Raw genomic sequence first — 19,999 nt, 5'->3', positions numbered from 1 at the left:
TAAAGTGGCCTCTTAATGTTTTTATGGAATACATTACTTTTTATATAATATTAATTTTATATAAAACGACAGTGTGTATAGGATTTATATGCTAACTAAACATTAAAAAGTATGAACGATTATAAAATGTGCTTTACATATAAAATATAAAAGGCTCTTACAATAATGTTTAACATTGCAGATAAGCCCAGAATTAGAGAATCTGCACTCTCATTGTAATGCCACTTCTTCCTGTAATATACATTTTCATTGCTCCATCCCCCTAATGTTACAAGGTCTGCAAGAAGCGTGATTCTGTCCATTTCACTGCAAGTTATAAATTTTAAATATGATAGAATTATCAGTTAGCTGTTCAGACTGAATCCCCGGAGTGGCCCAGTGCAAAACTCTTTTCCAATACAACCAGATTACAGCAGATAATTGTGTTACAGAGAGTATTGATTGAAAAATTGTTGTACTCCGGAAACATCTAAACACACAATTTCTCTGCTCTCTTTATTGCGCTTCGTCCTACAATGGCCCCATGTATTCTGAGATGCACCTCTCAGAGAAGGAGGAAAAAAAATATGAATTATATATGTATTGTAATAAAAGAAAATCTCGCGTTGGAACATCAGAGAAATTACTTCTTCACAAGAATCTATTGATCACTTTATATCAAAGGGGAATGTTTGACATAAGATTACCTGCCAGTTTGAACATTAGGTACACAGTTTTTTGCCCGGGGCCATTGTACATCTGCCAATGGGACTGTAAATAAGGCAAAAGCTGTAAGTACCTCTGGCTTCAAATCAACATCAGCCCAAACCAAAAGCCTTTATTTGATGCAGTTTTTCTTAACCTCCACCTATTGCGATCCACACGTGTTCCCGAGATTGAATTTAAAAGCCCCCAAGATGACCAAGAAAGCTGCTTTTGAGGTTAGTATGATGACACCTATAGGGGCCGTTTTCTATAGAACACCTTTTTTTTTTTTCAAGCTTAGAGACTGAAACAAATGTCCAGCGTAAAAACAGCCATTCACACAAAGCCAGTCAGAATTAAAACACACTTTTCCTCCTCAGCATTGGACCCGGTGCTCTATGAAAAAGCACTATCCCGTTTATGTACTTCCAGCACTCTTGACCTCTACCTGTGTTGGTTGTAAGAGGATCCGAACAGACTATACACAAATCATTTGCTCTTCTCGGTTCCCTTGTAGGATGCACTGAAGGCTTTTCTTTATTATTTATTTGTGCAGAATTTTTAATCAATCTTTCTTCTTCACCACATCTCTCTCTTACATATATTTATTGATTACGCAGATTTTTAACAAGGTTTTACCTTGAGGTTTCTGGAATCTTGTTGCCGTAGCTCTGTGTTTGTGTTTATTAAATATTTATTCGGCTCTTCAATTTCCTATGGCTCTTGTTTAAACAGTTCGGACCCTGCGAAGCTATAAATTAATCATTTGTGGCTGTGGATTTTAGTATTCGCTTTTTAGCTGGACCTCTTTGAAACCTCCCCCAAGCCATCCCATCTGAAGTCCTTTATAATGCCGCAGACGTCCACAAAAACCTCAAAGCCGCCATGCACTATATATTCATTGGCACTCAGTAAGCCTCAGACAAAAAAAAAAAATCATCCTCTTTGAAATAAATGCACCTGTGTTTGTGAACATGCCATGTGTTTATTTGATAGTGATAGCATTGAGATATAAAGTAGCATTAAAGCACATGTTGAAATGCAGCACTGTTTTGAATATACATCTGCTGTGATATGTTTTGTATGCACACTTGATGTTGGTACATTAAATGCACTAAGTGCAGAGCAGTGTTTTGTTTTTTTGCATGCGTGTCGGGCACAAAGCAAAGAGTGCCATCTATTGATGGAGACAGGAATTTTCTTTGCTGAACAAAAGACTCTGCACTGTCCTTCTTTATATCACAGGGACATTTTTGACATCTAACAATCAAATTGAGTCAAAAAAAAGAAAAAAAAACTTAAAATCTTGCTTTGTGTCAAATATCATATACTTTTAAAAAATGTGTAATTTGATCAAGGATTTTCTGTAACGCATTTTGAATATTGATTTGTCAGTAATCAAATGAAACTGAGTGAGCCTCTCTTTCTCTTTCTCCCTTTATCTCTTTCTCTGTGTGTGTGTGTGTGTGTTTGTGTGTGTGTAAGGGTGTCGGAGGACTGACCACAGTGGCCAGTGTATAAAAGCATTATGAGAGATCAGACCAGAGCCTCAGGCAGTTCTGCACCAACAGCTACAGCACACATTTTTTAGTAAGATGTATATTAGACACTCATTTAGCTATGCTTATGTTAACTTATTATTATTTTGAGTTATTTCTCAAAATAAAGGTTCTGTACTGGTATAAACGGTTTTACAAAACACTTTAAACATCCATGGAACCTTTTCAATGTGTGAAGTGTGGACTTTTTAGTGGAAAAGGATCTTCTGATTACTGAGGTATTATTTAAGAAACACAAAATAGTTCTAATATTGCTTTCTGGACAGGGTTAAGAAGCCTTGTCTGATATTTGAATTAGTGCTGATGTGTCTGTTGTGAAATTACAGCAAAGCCACAGTACTTTTTAGGTTGTTTGTACATTAAATGCAATATATGAACATATTTTAACATTTAAACTTAACCTTTTGAGTTTCCTGTTGTTCATTAATTGCACTGAATACATATAACAATATTTTGTGTGTATTATAATACATACACACACCTCAGTCATAATTAACTATATCATAATTGCAATACATACAAAAAAATATTCTTTTGCAAATTCAAGTTTCAATCATCAGCGTTTGTGACAAGATTGATTTCCATCTAAAAATGATTGGACATTAAAATGGAATAAATTGCTCATAAAATAAAAAATAAAAAATCAAAGAACACTCAACAAAACTACACTTAATATGTGTTAAATAACTTAATAATCTTGTTTATCATATTTTTGTCAATCTAGTTAGAATGAAACGATTGCAAGAATACCCAGAAACTGGAGCTTAGCAGGTGAAATGATATTTTCTGACTTTTACCCCTACAAAGATTGTGATTTTTGACATACTGTATCATGCATACCCCATGCTTTTGTATTGTTTTTGAAAGAAATCCACCAGCATGGCTGCAGTTATTTCATCAAAAACACAAAATAAATAGAAAAAAAAAAATTATATATTTACAAGATTACTAATATATTTTACAAGATTTATTACTAAGAACGCAAATCTGAATTTTCTCAATAATTCTTCCATAATGACTTCTGCTCATTTTTAATAATAAATACTTTTCATTATTTATTATCAATGATGTTGAAAATAATTGTCTGCTTAATATATTAGTTTTAAAGAGTGGTAGTTCATTTTCTGGTAACACTTTATTTTGATGGTCCATTTGAGTATTAGTAGACTGTAAGATTTCCCCTATATTAGGCACCAGATTCAGCAAAGTTCATCAGGTCGACCCGGAGACATGAGAAGAGACCAAACTGTAGTTAGAATGGTTTATTCTGCAAGCCTGACAACACAGGATGGACAGGGATATTTATACACAGGGGCTGATAGCAGAAAGGCACTCCAAATATGGGCTAGTCATACAGCATTTTCTCTTAACATGAATCAGCATATTTCATATCTGAGCATAGTGGAATTTTCCAGCGTGGGTGAAGCTGCGAAATGAAACCAGACCATGGTCTCATATTTCTAACACCTGCAAGACTGAAACCAGACCATGGCCTCATATTTCTGACACACAAATACATATACACACAAAACCACAAGCACTTCTGCACGTAGCTGCAAACACACTAAAAAGAGGACAAAATGTTCTCTCAGTCCCCTCTTTTAGGCCGAAGGCCTAACGCATTAGTTTATAGTTTTGGCCCACCATACTATCCATGGTAGCATAAACACGATTCATCAAACATTGTAAAAGAAAGGGACCACAGCAACAAACAAGAAGGAAAATAATACATACAGGAATTATCATAGTAAGGAAAGGAGTTACCCAGCCGAACAGACCCATCATCCAACCCCAAGTTGTGTCGGGAACATAATCTGAAGTCATAGCAGTTTTTAACCCTTGGAGAGTAGACATAGCAGTACTCATTTACATACCCCCCCTGGGATGCTGTTAAGAGATCTAGAGCCATTCTATTTTGCAAAACCATGGTACGTATATTACCCAGCTCCTTATTCTGGGCCTCATTAATTATTTTTGAGGCATTCAGGAATAGGCCCATGCGATAGTCCAGGGTCTCAATTCTTAGTAGAGCTTTTCCCACACCTATTTGCGGAAATAGAGCTAGTGCTACCTTACTTCCTGTGGTCCATAACTTAAAATCCCCTGGCACATCTGACCCCCAGACTGAGTCATGGGGCTTCATCTCAGGGATACTGCGCCTGCCCCTGCGATGGGGTGTCATCAATTGTACTGTGACAATAAAGGTGTGATCAGTCACATGTATAGGTGCACACTGACCAGTCCAATTAGCAGGTAGTGACATGTAGGCGTTGTTTCCACATAGCCACCATCCACCCTGGACCACATAGGTGCCATTCGAGGGGTTAGCAACATCGTTGGGGGCCCCTTCCCCTTGTCTCCATATCTGACCACAGTTTGTGGTATTGCCCATGAAGTGAGTGCCGTTAGTCTGTTTATAGCACACAGGGTGAGTAAGGGATTGGTTAATGAAAACCTTGTGACCTACTGGTGATACCTTTGCGTGACCAAATTTGACCCAAAATAGTGCATCGCATGTGCCATTTCTAAGGCCAGGATATGGTTTAGTATCATCTATTACTATGGAACTGTGCTGGTACCCAGATCCTGCAAAACTGGCAAAAACACTTAGCAGCTGTTTTATTCATGGGTTTAGCATAAAGAGGGGTTTGCTTGGCTGAATGAGGCATAACAGAACATACATAACAACCAGATACATTATATGACCTAGCTAAAACTCATTTACATATTGATACCACATATTATTTCAATTGGATTGTCAGCCCCATCCTCTGCCCATCCGAATTCATGATCATGTGTCCAGCGTTTCAGCCTGGCTGCATTAGCTTGAGCAACAAGAAAGAGAAACAGTCCCAATGTCCATAGCCACTTCATGCTTATCCTTCTAGTAGTTATGCTGCGTGGAGGTGCTAGCGGATGTGGGGGCCCCCAAAATCTGTAAAACAAAGAGAGTCTGCAGACAGATTATCATTGTACAAAACTTATACATTTTTATTATTCAATAGGTGCTCGTTTTATCCTGGTTGCATGGATCCACTGTGGAGAAGAGGAGGTTAAAACGGCGGTTCTGGTTACAGCCACGACATCCGTCGGGGGGCCATATTTGGGGTCCCCCAGTTCTGTGCTCATTTTATTGAACTGTCTAATCATTACTCTGTCACCAACCTTAAAGGGGTGTGTTGGGTCTACCGGCATCGGGGCTGAACCAGAATGTATATTAGTCCAGTATGCATGCAATGTTGTTAGTAGCTGTTGTGCACATTCACTCATATGAATATCCAAAGAACCGTCACCCAGTGTGGTACCCCTTTGCCTCCATGGTGAGGGAAAGGGTCGCCCCATCACAGTCTCATAAGGAGACAGACCGTGAAGACTTTTGTGAGGAAACATCCTCATGTCTGCTAAAACGAGAGGTAGCAAGGCGAGCCAATTTAAGTGCCCTGCATGTTGCATAGCCTTTCTTAATTTGTCCTTGATAGTCCTATTAGTTCGTTCTACTATACCAGATGATTGTGGATGGTAGGGAATATGTAGCTGCCAATTAATTTGGAGTTCTTTAGCTAGATTTTGTATTACTTTCGCAGTAAATGAGGTTCCCTTATCTGAGTCTATGGCACATGGTATACCGTATCTTGGAATGATTTCTCTTGTCAAACATCTGACAACTGTATTAGCATCTTCCTTACTGCATGGGAAGGCTTCAACCCATTTTGAAAATTTGTCCACAAAAACCAGTAAATATTTATTGAGACCCCTCTTTGGCAGGTGTGTGAAATCTACCTGCCATTCCTGAAAAGGTGTTTCAGGGAGGGGCAATTGTTGATGTTTAGCTTGAGGTTTAGTGATATTGTTTTGCGCACATATCAGACATCTATCTAAGGTGTTATTAACATGGTGCTGTAAATTATTAATGCACAAAAAGGAACTCATTGTGTCTATTAACTCATTGTGTCTATTCATTGTGTCTATTACCCCTCTTCGGCCGCGGTGTGTAACACCGTGAAACTCGCGGACGAGAAAAGGTGCACAGGATGATGGCAGGCATAAACGGCCTTTGCCATCTAGCATTATTCCATTAAGATCAGTCGTGGCGTCACATTCAGACCAGTAAGTATGGTACTAAGTATTTAGTAAGCTGCTGTTTTAGATGTGTCAGGAGCTCCTCCTGATCATCTTTCCACGCGAGGCGTGTTTTTATACGAGTACGTGTCTTTTTATCATCTGTTTCTTCCTTAACAGTTTCTGTTTGTACTATATCAAGCTTGCGATCAAGAGCAGGTATTTTTGTTGTTATTTCTTCATCGTCATAGGACGAACCCATTTTGGTTTAAAGGATAAATCGATAATCTGCCCCAATTAGTTGGCAGTGACGCGAACTGCGCAACAGCATGTCTACAAATTGCAGTGGTTTGTCCACTTCGGGCAGAAGAGATATGAGATCTTTAAGAACAGAGGGTGAAGGGGGAATTATTTCTATCCCTCGTGGTTTAGCAACCCACACCGCAGCCACATTAGAGGCTGAAGTAGTGCCCTTCGTGCTGTCAGGGGAGTCTGGTTTAGTTTTAATCATTTCTGTCAGTGACGGGTAAATAGAAGGCACTGTAGGAGAAGCACTTACAGAGCATGAAACTGCAGGCGGAAGCCCCGTATAAGGGGGTGGTGATATCATAGTTGTCTTAGCAGCTACGAGAGAGCCCCTCTTATCTGCCTTACGGGCAGTATTGCTTCTGCTTTTGGGTTTGGGGACAGATTTCAAAACGGTTTTAGGTGTAAAAATGCCTTTTTTTTTTTATCCCTCCATATGGAGCTCATTTTATACCATGTGTCATATCCATTCATCATATATTGGTCATTCCATTCTGGATCCCCATATCAATTTGTAAGCTAACTGAAGGAAGCCTGGGTCAAATGTTCCTTCCCTAGGAAAGTCTCTCCATTGAGATTGTCCCTCTGTCCACCCAGCTAAGTTGGACAGCCAAGGTTCAGTATAAAATCCCCAGCCACATCTATCCATCCACTCTTTTGGACTCTCACTGGGTTCTGGTTTTGGATATCCTTGTCCCATATTGCTGAAGCTGGTGCGTAATACTTATTTACTAAAATTTATTAAACCCCTGATTTGTGGAACCCAAATTTAATCGGGTACAACAACACAAATCCTTCTGTGCAATTTACTGTTTGAAGTAAACTTGACAGGCTAGCAAGTGTCAAATTAATAAATTTTCCTGATTTGTGGAACCCAAATTTAATTGAGTACGACGACACAAATCCTTCTGTGCAATTTACTGTTGAAAGTAAACTTGCCAGGATACTCTGTGCTCTAGAACACAGACCTCTCAACTCAATTGTAACTAAAATCTTACGATTTCCTGAGATACACCGGAGCAGGCAGTGTGAATAAAAATTCTCTTACCTGATCAGATGTATCCCGGACGAGCCCCCAGATCTGTAAGATTTCCCCTATATTAGGCACCAGATTCAGCAAAGTTCATCAGGTCGACCCGGAGACATGAGAAGAGACCAAACTGTAGTTAGAATGGTTTATTCTGCAAGCCTGACAACACAGGATGGACAGGGATATTTATACACAGGGGCTGATAGCAGAAAGGCACTCCAAATATGGGCTAGTCATACAGCATTTTCTCTTAACATGAATCAGCATATTTCATATCTGAGCATAGTGGAATTTTCCAGCGTGGGTGAAGCTGCGAAATGAAACCAGACCATGGTCTCATATTTCTAACACCTGCAAGACTGAAACCAGACCATGGCCTCATATTTCTGACACACAAATACATATACACACAAAACCACAAGCACTTCTGCACGTAGCTGCAAACACACTAAAAAGAGGACAAAATGTTCTCTCATAGACTAAATAATATCTGTTGATACTACTGCTTCAACAGACATTTAACTGACTATAAGAGACTTTGCAAATACATGTCAACTTACACCAACCCTAACCTCAACCCTAAGCCCTATTAAACAGTCTACTTATAGTTTAATGAGAATTAGTTAGCAAATAGATGTAAATGTAACTTAAATTCAACAAACGGACCATCAAAATAAAGTGTGGCCATTATTATTATTATTTTTAATTCATTAATGAATAGAAAGAACTGGAACAGAATAAAACAGTTTTGTAAAATTATGAATATCATGTTTTCAATAGCTCATTTATAATAAACATAAATGATCTTCTAATAAAGTTGAAAACTTGAACCGCAGTGTATGTTCTGCACATGTGTATATAGAACATTATGCATCAAAAGCAGTAGGATAAGTCAAACTTATATTGAACTCATTTTTTTTTGTAAAGTTATGCCTCACATTTCCTGTAAACCCAGTGTGAATCCAGCCGTCTCATCTTACCGGAAACTACCTTCAGTCAACATCCCACCTCACCGCACCCCTGCCTCCAGCTGAGACGCCCCTTTCCTGGTGCAGTCCTAGTTTTTCTTTCTTCTGTAGTGTGTGTGTGTGTGTGTGTGTGTGTGTGTTGAGTCAGTGTAAGTTCACAGCATCTGGGTGTAATCTGCACATACGTCAGTTTGAGACCAGCATGGGCTCCTGTAACAAATGCTTTGCCCTTTGCAGTATTTAGTTTGATCTATGTTTGCGTGGTGACTTAATCAGTCTAATTTAGGGTTTCATAGTCCGCTTTTTTCTGCAAGTTGTTAACATGCACACTCACTGCTCGCAGACGGAATCTCATGTTTGGCTTAGCGCAGAAATGTTAATTATTAACCCAAAAGCATGATGCCAAATGTGTTTCAGCTGTTTCTGGGAACTCTCTGTGTTCCTCCTACTTGTTCTCATGCTCGCTTTGGCTGCGTCCCGAACATTGAAAAATGTTGCATTTGTAGAGAGTTTGAAGAAGGCTACAACAATACTCAATCTATCCTAACCACAAGTCATTGAACCCACTATATGATTTCCAAATTCTATTGGAGAAAGCACACATTACTTTAGTTTAAGTCATGAAACCAAACAATTGAGATATTTTTAAAGTATTAGTATTATTTTAAACACAAGTCTCAAATTGTAGCATGTCTCCAACATCACGAATTGTGCAAACTTGTGTGTGTCCAATCTAAGACGTCTTTATCTACTTTGAAATTGAATGCAACACATAGAATACATATCCTTTATTAACTAATAGATATTGCAACATGTTGTTTAAAATGTGATGAAGCTGTTTACAGCAAATCTTACTTGTTTTTTTTTTATCTGAAAGAATTAAAAAATTTTTAAATGCATGGTTTTGTTGATAGAGAAGTTTGAAATATAGGAAATATATACTGAAATATACATGAACAATTTTATAAATCTATATATTACATTTAAAAATAAATATCCTTGGATTTTCAGACAGTTTAGTTCCTCTAACGACTGAATTTACGTCATCAATTCTTCAAAAACTCATCTATAAAGCCATTTTATGAATAATTATTTGAAACAGAAATTATATGGTACTTTATTTTACAGTCCTATGTCATATGTACATACCTTTGCATGAATGTACAATAGATATTGTATAAACTATTGCATAACTTGGTAGTAGGTACTAACCCTGAACCTACTGTAACCCACATAGTTAACTCAAATAACCAGAACTTTCTTACTTAAATACTGTTGGAATATTTAGTCAATTCCATGCCTGTTCAATAAAAAAGGTCAGTCTTCTCAGTGATTCTCTAGTCCTCCATTGGCCGCACCCATACATACGTCCTCTTTTTATACAAATTGTCTGCACAACATTTAAAGCATAACACTTTTTAACTGCATATATTCTGTGTTCACAACTCAAGTTAATTTTAGAAAATCAGGCCTTTGCATTTTTATCAGATTCATCTACTTCTGCAAAAATGCTTCATACAAAGCAAATCACACTCAACAGAAGATGTGCAGTTAGTTATATCACCTTTAAACAATACAAATGCAATTGTTTAATGAAAAGAAAAAGAGAAAAAAATTATTAAAATTTTTCCTTTTTCCACAATGATAGACTGTACAGTATGTCCACTTTGGGTTTATATAATGTAAAGCAATTATGCGCAAAACTGGAATACACTTAAATGAACAATTAAAAAAGTGATGATAAAACAGAGTATTTGCACAATATTTATTTTGCAAGTTTAATGAATCATCAGAATATAAAGTATCAAATGGAATTTTAAGGAAGTGAAACAACTAAACTTGGTTTCTAAAACAAGAGCAAAACACAAACCATATAAACTGTTAAGGATACATAGACTACAGCAGATTTAGTTAATAATAATTCATTGTTTGTATTTTAATTGTTGTAATGCATTGACAAGTTCACAAAGAACCACTTTACCACTGAACAATAGTTTTAATATAAAATAGTCCTCACTAGATTACTGTACGTCACAAAACTGGATGAAGTTAATAAAGCATTTATTAACATAAAAAATAGTTAATACTATATGCCTAAAAATAAGACATATAAACATTGATTTCAATAGTTTATTAATCAATTACTCTTTCTGAATTATCTTTTTTTTATATATAAACTTTTTTAGGGGTTTTCAGCTTTATTGTAATAGGACAGTGAAGATTTAGAGACAGAAAAGTATGTGGAGCAGAGATAGGGGAAGGGTCGGCAAAGGCCCTTTGGCCGAAAATCGAACTCGGGTCCCCGTGAACACCTTGCAATTTGTTAACGCATTAACCACAAGGCTCTTGGCACTGACATCGTGAATGATCTTAAAAAACACCAACTACTCTTAAATACAAATGATTTGTAAATAATGCAATACTTAATTTAGTAAGGAAAAATCAAGCAGTCACAAATTATGAAAGAACAATTATTAAGCACATTATAAATGAAATCCATGCTTCTTAACAAATAATTCTTAGTGTGTAATTGTAATATGTTACCAAGGGTTTTATAGTGTAATTTTTCACACTAACAAAAAAGATCACTTAAAGGTTCTTTGAAGATACCAAAATACATTTATACATCGTAAAAACCCAACTGTCAATTTTATCAAATGAAATGAGTGTAGTTAACTCAAAATTGACTGAAAGTTAATTCTACTTATTTGAAAAGAGTTTTGAACTCAGTGTTAAAAGTAATGAGTTAATTACTTCAACTTAAATTGATTTAGTTCCTCAAACAGTTTGAGTTGCTTTAACTTTTACAGTACTCAGTTGGTTCTATTCATTTATCGGGTTTTACTGTGCTCAAATTGCTTCGTTTACTCAAATGGATTAAGATCACAGTACTCATTAGGATTCATTTTTGAACAGTTTGTTGCAATTGGTTTCCTCATATGGTTTGAGTTTTAGATGCCTAGATGTGACATTATGGTACCAGTTTTCCTCACACACAATTCTTATTTGCTGACTAAAGAAGCCCTTCTTCACCCTCCCATTCCCCTTTACCACAAACACCAACTGTGGCCCAATCTAGAACATTGCTAAAAGTTCTGCATTGAAATGCACGGCATACTCTTAAACAGCCTTGTGTCACTCTGTCCCTCAACCGAACTCAAATCCATCCTGACATATTGTTTTGAATCACTACTTTCCTCTCGGTGGTCTCCGCGGCGAGTGGACTCACGGTCCAAACCCTTTATTAAAGCCATTTCTGCACAACAACCTACATGCACTGCAATTATTCATAAACCATCATTCAAAGCGCCGGCTCCATCATATAAGCTGACTGATTGTGGCTGAATAGGCATTTGTGAGGTGTGTGTTTAAGTCTATTTTATCTCTTACCCCCTGCCATTTGACTGCACTAATGCAGAGGAGGGGTGACCACACGCGTGCTCGCGCCCCACCGAAAGTCCAGTGGAGGTTGTGGAAATTGTAATAATTTGTTGTATTGATCCTTTTTGCCACGGCAGCCAGTTCCCATTGTGGCTGAGCAGAAATAGACACTTCATCGATTCCCTCTTTATAGCCAGACTTCCAGGCTTGGGAACGAGGCACCCTGCTGCTGCGGGTCCCATTGTCTCCTATGCAGAAAAATTTGAATGACCTCTGATAAAACCATCTTTACGTCGGCCCCCTCGGCGCGAAGGAAAGCTCTGCCTTAATCCAACTTCTCAGGACCGCTGGCGCATTCGCTGATTTAAGATTAGCACCCGCTACCTGGTGGGCTTGCGAGGGGTGTCATTATGGCTGATTTAAGATGCCACGGTTACTGTGGGACCCAAGATGGATGTCAGAAAGCTTTGTGCGAATGACAGTATTTGAGACCGCTCTTAAGTTTCATGCTAATGTCACTGAATGAGAGTCATTATGTGTTACTGTGAGAATGAGAGATTTTGATCTGGATCAGAATAACAGACCTCGAGCATAAGAACTTTCTGGGAAAAGATTTATGTACGTTCTGCACAATTGGATGTGCTGATGCTTTGGCCATGTGTTGGTGTGAGATTTTTTTTTACACGTTAAAGAGGATATTATATGTCAGAGATGTGGTGCAGTGGTTTACGTTGAGCCTTGGTGCTCACTTGGGGAAGGAGGTTTGAATCTGTCAGTCATTAGCTATATTTCCATCCATCTATTTTTATGTTCATTTTGTATATGCACAAAAAAAAAATCAGTTGATGTAAACAGCAAGATGTGCATAAATTTGTAAAATACGCATAAAATATGTATGTGCATAACTGAGTCAGGTAAACCTTTTATTTGATAAGAAAGATGTGCAAAAACTATGATGGAAACACTTTTACTAAACAAATTCCAGTATGCGCATTAAAAAAGGTCATGTGATTTTGTTAAAATAGATGTGTGTGAATGGGCAAACCAGCAGGCTGAGCACATTGTAAAATATCTAAAATGTTGTTATGGTATTCTAAAACGCCTTAACAATTTCAGTATTAGTGTTATTATATTATTAATTACTTCCAGAATTGTCAAGAGCATCTGTGCTCCACGTCTAACACCAAAACTCCACCATGCGTTCTTGTCGTGTCATCATTTTCTTCTGAGGCGCAAAGCATTTATTAAACAAAGCAATATTCTTCTACCACAGCAAATTCTGTTTTTTTTTTAATGATATTTGGCGCCAGTTAATTATGAAATGACAATTTTGTTCTCTTTGACTCATTGGATGGAAACGCTGCTTTATTCGCAGGTCTTTTTTTGCGATATTTCAGTTTTGTGCATAAAGTTAAGTCTTTTTTTTTTTGGATGGAAACAGCTATTTACTAAACTCATTTCATGCTCTTTATACCAGTATAGATGTTATTTCTACTGTTTTCTTCATCAAGCAGACAATGCATCATCCAGCTTCTCAACAAATTAACAAACTAAACCCTATTGTTATCATTCTTTCATCATTATGATGACTAATTTGTGTTTAAAGGGATAGTTTACCATAAAAATGTAAATGTCATCTTATTTTGAAGATTGTGGTTACTATACATTATTATGTATAGTAACCACTATACATAATACATACTAGTATATATATATATATATATATATATATATATATATATATATATATATATATATATATATATATATATATATATATATATATATATTATAATAGTATACTACAATACATTGTTTATATTCTGTACTATAGTTATATTAAATACTATAGTTTTTTTGGGATCATTATATTTTGATGGTCTCTTTAACCCATTTTGTTGCATTTACAGTAACTTACATTGCAACATGCCAACTATTAGAATATAAGTAGACTTCTAGGTTGGGGTTAGAGTTGGAGTAAGTTGACATGTACTTGCAAAGTTTCTTATAGTCAGTTAACTGTCTGTTAAAGGTGCTGTATCAGCAGATATTAAGCAGACAGTCTACTGATACTTAAATGAGAATTAATTGGCATGTAGATGCAACGCAACTTTTAGTCAACAAAATGTGCAATAGGGACCATCAAAATAAAGTGTTACCATGTTTTTGAACCATATTATAGTACAGTTCTTGAATTAATATGCTGTGTTGATTATATAGCTGATATGGTAACACAACAACTATTTTAATATGGACATATTACCTATAGGTTGGCCCACACTAAATCTGTGCCTGCTGAAATCCACATATGTCCACAGATTTTTAGCCCATATTTATGTACTTGTGTAAATGTGTGTATACATTTATATTTATTCAGTTTTAAAATTAATTTCAGCAGTATTATTAATTAATATGAAAATGCTTATTTGTTTTATTTTCAATTTACAGTTTGCCAATATTTTCTGTCTTTTAATAAATATATTAGACTTGCTTTGTTTACCAAATAAGTGGATCTAAGTGTATTTACATTGTAAACATTAAATAAAAGTTTAAAAAGTATTATTTGTTATTTCATACATTAAGAATTAAGATAAGATACTCCCAAAATGATTCTGCATAAATCTGCAGAATTTAAAAAGAAGTTCTGTGCAGAAATAGCAAAAAAATTAAAGCAGATTCTGTCTGTCCCTACCCACAGTATAGGCTATATTATACTACAATACACCACACTTTACAGACGTAAAAACTAATATGCTACATTCATTTTTACAGTTTATCAGTTCACTATAGATAATACTACAGTATACTTGACCGTTGATTAACAAAATGTTAATGTCAAATATATAATATAAAATATACAGTATAACTCACTTTACTGTAGTTTAGTTCATCACACTATAGTATTTACTATAAATCAGCATAGCAATTGTTTTAGATGAGTTTGTTTCCAAAATTATTCAAAATGTCTTATTTTGTGTTAAAAAAAAAGAAAGCCCACAAAACTTTAAAACAACCAGATTGTGAGTAAATAGTGAGTAAATTGTCATTATTGTAGTAAAAGTTCTGATATTCTTAATATTGATATTAATATTAATAATATGCATTTGCAGGGGCTGTCAGTGTGCAGAAGGGGATGCAGAACTTCAGAGTGTTTCTCGTTCCAGGGAAAACCACTGCACTCCTGGCTCTGCAGAAACACACACAAGGCCAAAGAGCAGATGAGAGTGACACACACACACAAACACACACTCTTCAAGTGCGACACCCCAAACATCCATATAAAGGCCAGCGGAGTCTGTTCCTACACTTCTCACTCACAGCCTTAAAGGTCAGCTATGTCCAAGTCCTAGCATTTACGGATCACAAACACACACACATAGGCCTAAACCTACCAACACACACATGCAAGCACGTTCGCCGTAGGGTTGTGACCATAGCTTGTTTGTTTATTTATTCATGCACTTGAAGTCTCTGTCAGCAGACCGCTTCTCCTCTGCAGGAGGTGAACTGGAGGATTTGCAATGTTCTCCGATCTGATTAGCAGGGAATGTCATGTGACAGCACACGGATTATCTTGTTCTGGTATGAGAGGACTAAATGTGGAAAGGTACTTTAGAGCCTTAATTCCAACGTGTAATATTTCATAATGTCGTACACGCGGGTCTCAGACTGGATAACTGTTGTCAGGTAGGCGCTTCACAAAGCCTGAGACTTCATTAATCCAGGTCTCTGCGAGTTCCTTTGAAATCATTTAAATTCCCTTCAACTCTTTCTGTCTTTTTCGGTGGTTGGAAACTTCCAGTGATAAATAATTAATGCTCGACTCCTTCGTTTTCTGCCCTCGCTTTCTTTCTTTGAGGTGTGAGGTAAGCTAAATACACCGGTGGGTTCACAAAGGTAAAGCTTGAGGTAGCTTAAGCGTGACTGCGAGAGATCGGGATCATTTTTATGTGCCGTTTGATCTGTGATGGACCCTGCATACGCTCGCTAATTACGATGGGCTGAGACAGTGTCATATCGACCACCCAGAGCTCTCATCACCTCTGTGAGAGAGAGAAAGAGAGAGAAAGAGAAATAGAGAGAGAGTTCTAATCAGCTGCCTCACACCTTCACTTCACACATCTCACACAGCAACACTCTCTCGTTTTGGGAAAAATCAGCCATTTATTTACCTCATTGGCTTTGTTTGCTTGGAAGAAAAAGCATTCTGTGGCTTCGTATTTAAACACTATAATGCTTGTCTCACACCACACATGGACTAAATGACACACTTTTATTGCTGTATTAACAGGTAGCATAATTCACAATGGTACAAAGCATGCACTGTAGTTTCTTGTAACATATACAGTAGTGGGAGTGAAAAAAATAATGTAATTTTATGACCGTTTGAGTCTGTTAAAATATTAAACGTTTCATTTTCTGACTTCCATGTAATTCCAAAACATTTATCTCCAGTTAAAGATGATATTTTAGAGAGACGTACAGTAGGTGAATGGATAGATATGTTGTTATATTACTAAAATGCCATGTTTCTTAAAGATTTTTCCAAGACCAAATCAAATACATTTGGGTTTACAAAAGCAAAAACTATTTGCTCATTTACTAACAATGATATTATCATTAAAACTAACCATTTATAAAATATTTGCCACATTAGTCATTAGTCCAAATGTGTTGAACTAATTTTTTTTGCTAAATTAAAATTAAAAAGTCACCATGAAAATCAATATCAGAGGCAAATATTGCCCCTTTGCCATATTTAAGTATGTCGTTTCATTCAGTGTATGCACTTTTATGCTGCTGATGTCTGATTGCAAGAGCATACGCTTCCTGGCAAAGTCTTGTCACCCTTCCAAGTTTTAGAAACTACAAATAATATCTTGACTTCTACTTGATCATTTGGTATCAGAAGTGGCTTATATAAAAGGCAAAGGCTTCTAGATTATGGTTATTTTACCTAAATAAAATATGAGCATGCCTTGAGTTTTTATGATTTAATTGGGAGAGTAAGGTCTGACTTTGCTTAGACAAAAGTCTTTTCACTTAACAGAAAGGTGAAGTGGAAAAAAAATATTGTGCATGACTTCCATGAACTTGGCAACTGCATCCATACATCTCTGCAATGACTCAAATAACTTATTAATAAAGTCATCTGGAATGGCAAAGAAAACGTTCTTGCAGGACTCCCAGAGTTCATCAAAATTCTTTGGATTCATCTTCAATGCTCCTTCATTTTACCCTAGACATGCTCAACAATGTTGATGTCTGGTGACTGGGTTGGCCAATCCTGGAGCACCTGGACCTTCTTTGGTTTCAGGAACTTTAATGTGGAGGAGGAGTGCTATCCTGCTGAAGAATTTGCCCTTTCCTATAGTTTGTAATATAATGGGCAGTACAAATGTCTAGATACCTCTGGCTGTTGATGTTGCCATGCACTCTGCAGATCTCTCGCACGTCCTCATACTGAATGTAACCATAAACCATGACTATTTCTTCACCAAACTTGACTAGTTTTTGTGAGAGTCCATGGGGGTTCCAGTAGGTCTTCTGCAGCATTTGTGATGATTGAGATGCAGTTCAACAGATAATTTATCAGTAAAATCTACCTTCTGCCACTTTTCTAAGATATCAACTAGAAGTCAACTTATTATTTGTTGCTCTTACAACTGGGATTGATGACAAGACTTTTGTCAGGAAATTTACATGTATTTGAGCAATATTTATTTTGCTTATTTCTGCTGCATCTAAACAGTTTTTTAGATCCAGAGTTTTTGTACTTGAGAAGATTTCGAAGTAGAAAATATAGAAATCCGGAAAACACTGGAAGGGAAATTAAGTGATGAAAAAATTGTCAATATTGAAAATTTGATTCCACAATTCTCAATGGCACTATGATATGTTCTTCTATCTAATAATAAAGCAAACTCTCAATATAGTAGAAAGAAACATAGCTGCTCCATACCCGCTCCTGATGTGTGTGGCGTGAAACAGGCCCAATTGCTGTCAAAAGTAAGGCTTTAAATATTCATCATTAATGCCAAAGCAGCTCTGGATTAAGTGCTTGTAGATTTAGCAGCACCAGTGATGCCCACAGCAGACAGGCTCGTTGAATTTATTCAATCCATTTGCTTCCTCTTTTATTTCAAGCAATCCATAGCTGTGTTTATTTTAGGTAAAATTGCCACCTACATTGTAAATGAATGACGCCAACCAACCCTTAAAAAAGACGAAGCGTCTCCGGTTATCCGATCAAAGCTTTTAAATAGTAAAAACAGCAGCTGGCTTTGTCGGCAGCCCAGATAAATCTATATTACAAATTGCTTTTGTGAGAACTGGATGAGCAGCTGATTTTTTTTTTGTATTGAACTTTTGTCCTATTCAGTGACCACAGTGGGAAAAGGATACTGATCCGCTAGAAAGATCAATACAAACCCGGAACGCTCTCTCTCTCTACACACTCACACACACATAAAGGTTTTGTGGGAATACAAGACACTGCAGGTGAATAGGGTAAAAATTAACTAAAAGTTGTCACTGTACTATCCAGTTAATTGACTATAATAAGAAATGCATTTTTTAAAATGTTTTCTAAAATGTTTGCATGCCTTTCTAAAAGAATTGAGTATTGGAAATCAGGTCTTTTATTTTCTTTTTATTTAGTTTCAAATGACTTTATAGCATGGATTTCAGAATACACAACATACTGCAAAGATATATCATTCATTCATTCATTTTCTTGTCGGCTTAGTCCCTTTATTAATCCAGGGTCGCCACAGCGGAATGAACCGCCAACTTATCCAGCAAGCTTTTACGCAGCAGATGCCCTTCCAGCTGCAACCTATCTCTGGAAAACATCCACACATACACTCATACACTACGGACAATTTAGCCTACCCAATTTACCTGTACCGCATGGCTTTGGACTGTGGGGGAAACCGGAGCAACCGGAGGAAACCCACGTGAAGGCAGGGAGAACATGCAAACTCCACACAGATCCACCAACTGAGCCGAGGTTCGAACCAGTGACCTAGCGACCTTCTTGCTGTGAGGCGACAGCACTACCTACTGCGCCACTGCCTTGCCCGCAAAGAGATATATATTTTTTTTAATAACAAAAAGTATATAATAGTGTATAAAAAGTGTATATAATCAGGAAAATTGTGTATGCAAATATTCCCCATTAAAAATTAGATATATACACTCACCGGCCACTTTATTAGGTACACCTTCTTAGTACTCTGTTGGACCCCTTTTTTTTGAGATTTTTTATAGAGATTTTGGTCTATATTGACATGATAGCATCACGCAGTTGCTGCAGATTTGTCGACAGCACATCCATTATGCAAATCTCTTGCTCCACCACATCCCAAAGGTGCTTTTTTGGATTGATTTCTGGTGACTGTGGAGGCCATTTGAGTACAGTGAACTCATTGTCATGTTTAAGAAATGTGTGCCAAGAAAATATCACCTACACCATACAAATTCTGACCCTACCATCCGAATGTCGCAGCAGAAATCAAGACTCATCAGACCAGGGAACGTTTGTCCAAACTTCTATTATCCAGTTTTGGTAAGCCTGTGCAAACTGTAGCCTCAGTTTTGTGTTCTTAGCTGACAGGAGTGAGACTCTGTCTGATTTTCTGCTTCTGTAGCCCATCTGCCTCAAGGTTGAACGTGTTATGCATTTAGAGATGCTCTTCTGCATATCTTGGTTGTAACGAGTGGTTATTTGAGTTACTGTTGTCTTTCGACCACATCTACATGCCTAAATTCATTGAGTTGCTGCTATGTGATTGGCTGATCAGAAATTTGCATTGATGAGCAGTTGGACCAGTGTACCAAATTTAGTGGCCTGTGAGTGTATATTAATAAAATAGAAAGTTTGGCCTATGTAGCTTCTGCTGAAGAGTAGATTGATGGCTCAGTGCAGAAGACAGAAATTATTTTGAGAAAACGGTCTTTAAAAATATATATTGTCATTTAAATATACAGACACAAAGAAAAGTGTACCA

At 36.9% G+C, this 19,999-nt stretch overlaps 1 protein-coding gene and 1 long non-coding RNA gene across 5 annotated transcripts in view; one reads left to right on the top strand and one right to left on the bottom strand.

Moving 5' to 3' along the window:
* The window catches only part of LOC147831059 (uncharacterized), a 185,456-nt gene extending 166,282 nt beyond the window's left edge, over nucleotides 1-19,174 (top strand). For all 4 annotated transcript variants that reach the window (XR_015524992.1, XR_015524993.1, XM_087309543.1 and 1 more), the window contains one exon: nucleotides 15,098-19,174. Coding sequence is in view for 2 of the 4 variants with exons in the window: in XM_087309543.1 (XP_087165669.1) it covers nucleotides 15,098-15,313 (216 nt within the window). In the remaining 2 variants the exon portion in view is untranslated. The remainder of the gene's footprint in view (nucleotides 1-15,097) is intronic.
* On the bottom strand, nucleotides 3,491-7,799 carry LOC148679489 (uncharacterized). Its single transcript, XR_015945714.1, has 2 exons — nucleotides 6,216-7,799; nucleotides 3,491-6,185 (listed from the first exon to the last, which is right to left on the bottom strand). It is a non-coding gene; the product is annotated as an uncharacterized LOC148679489 (long non-coding RNA).
* Nucleotides 19,175-19,999: the final 825 nt, after the last annotated feature.

Source organism: Danio rerio, chromosome 24 (assembly GCF_052040795.2).
Source record: "Danio rerio strain M-AB ecotype USA chromosome 24, GRCz13ab, whole genome shotgun sequence".
Classification (NCBI taxonomy): domain Eukaryota; kingdom Metazoa; phylum Chordata; class Actinopteri; order Cypriniformes; family Danionidae; genus Danio; species Danio rerio.
The sequence above is the reverse complement of the archived record's forward strand: the minus strand, read 5'-3'. Positions and strand labels throughout refer to the sequence as shown.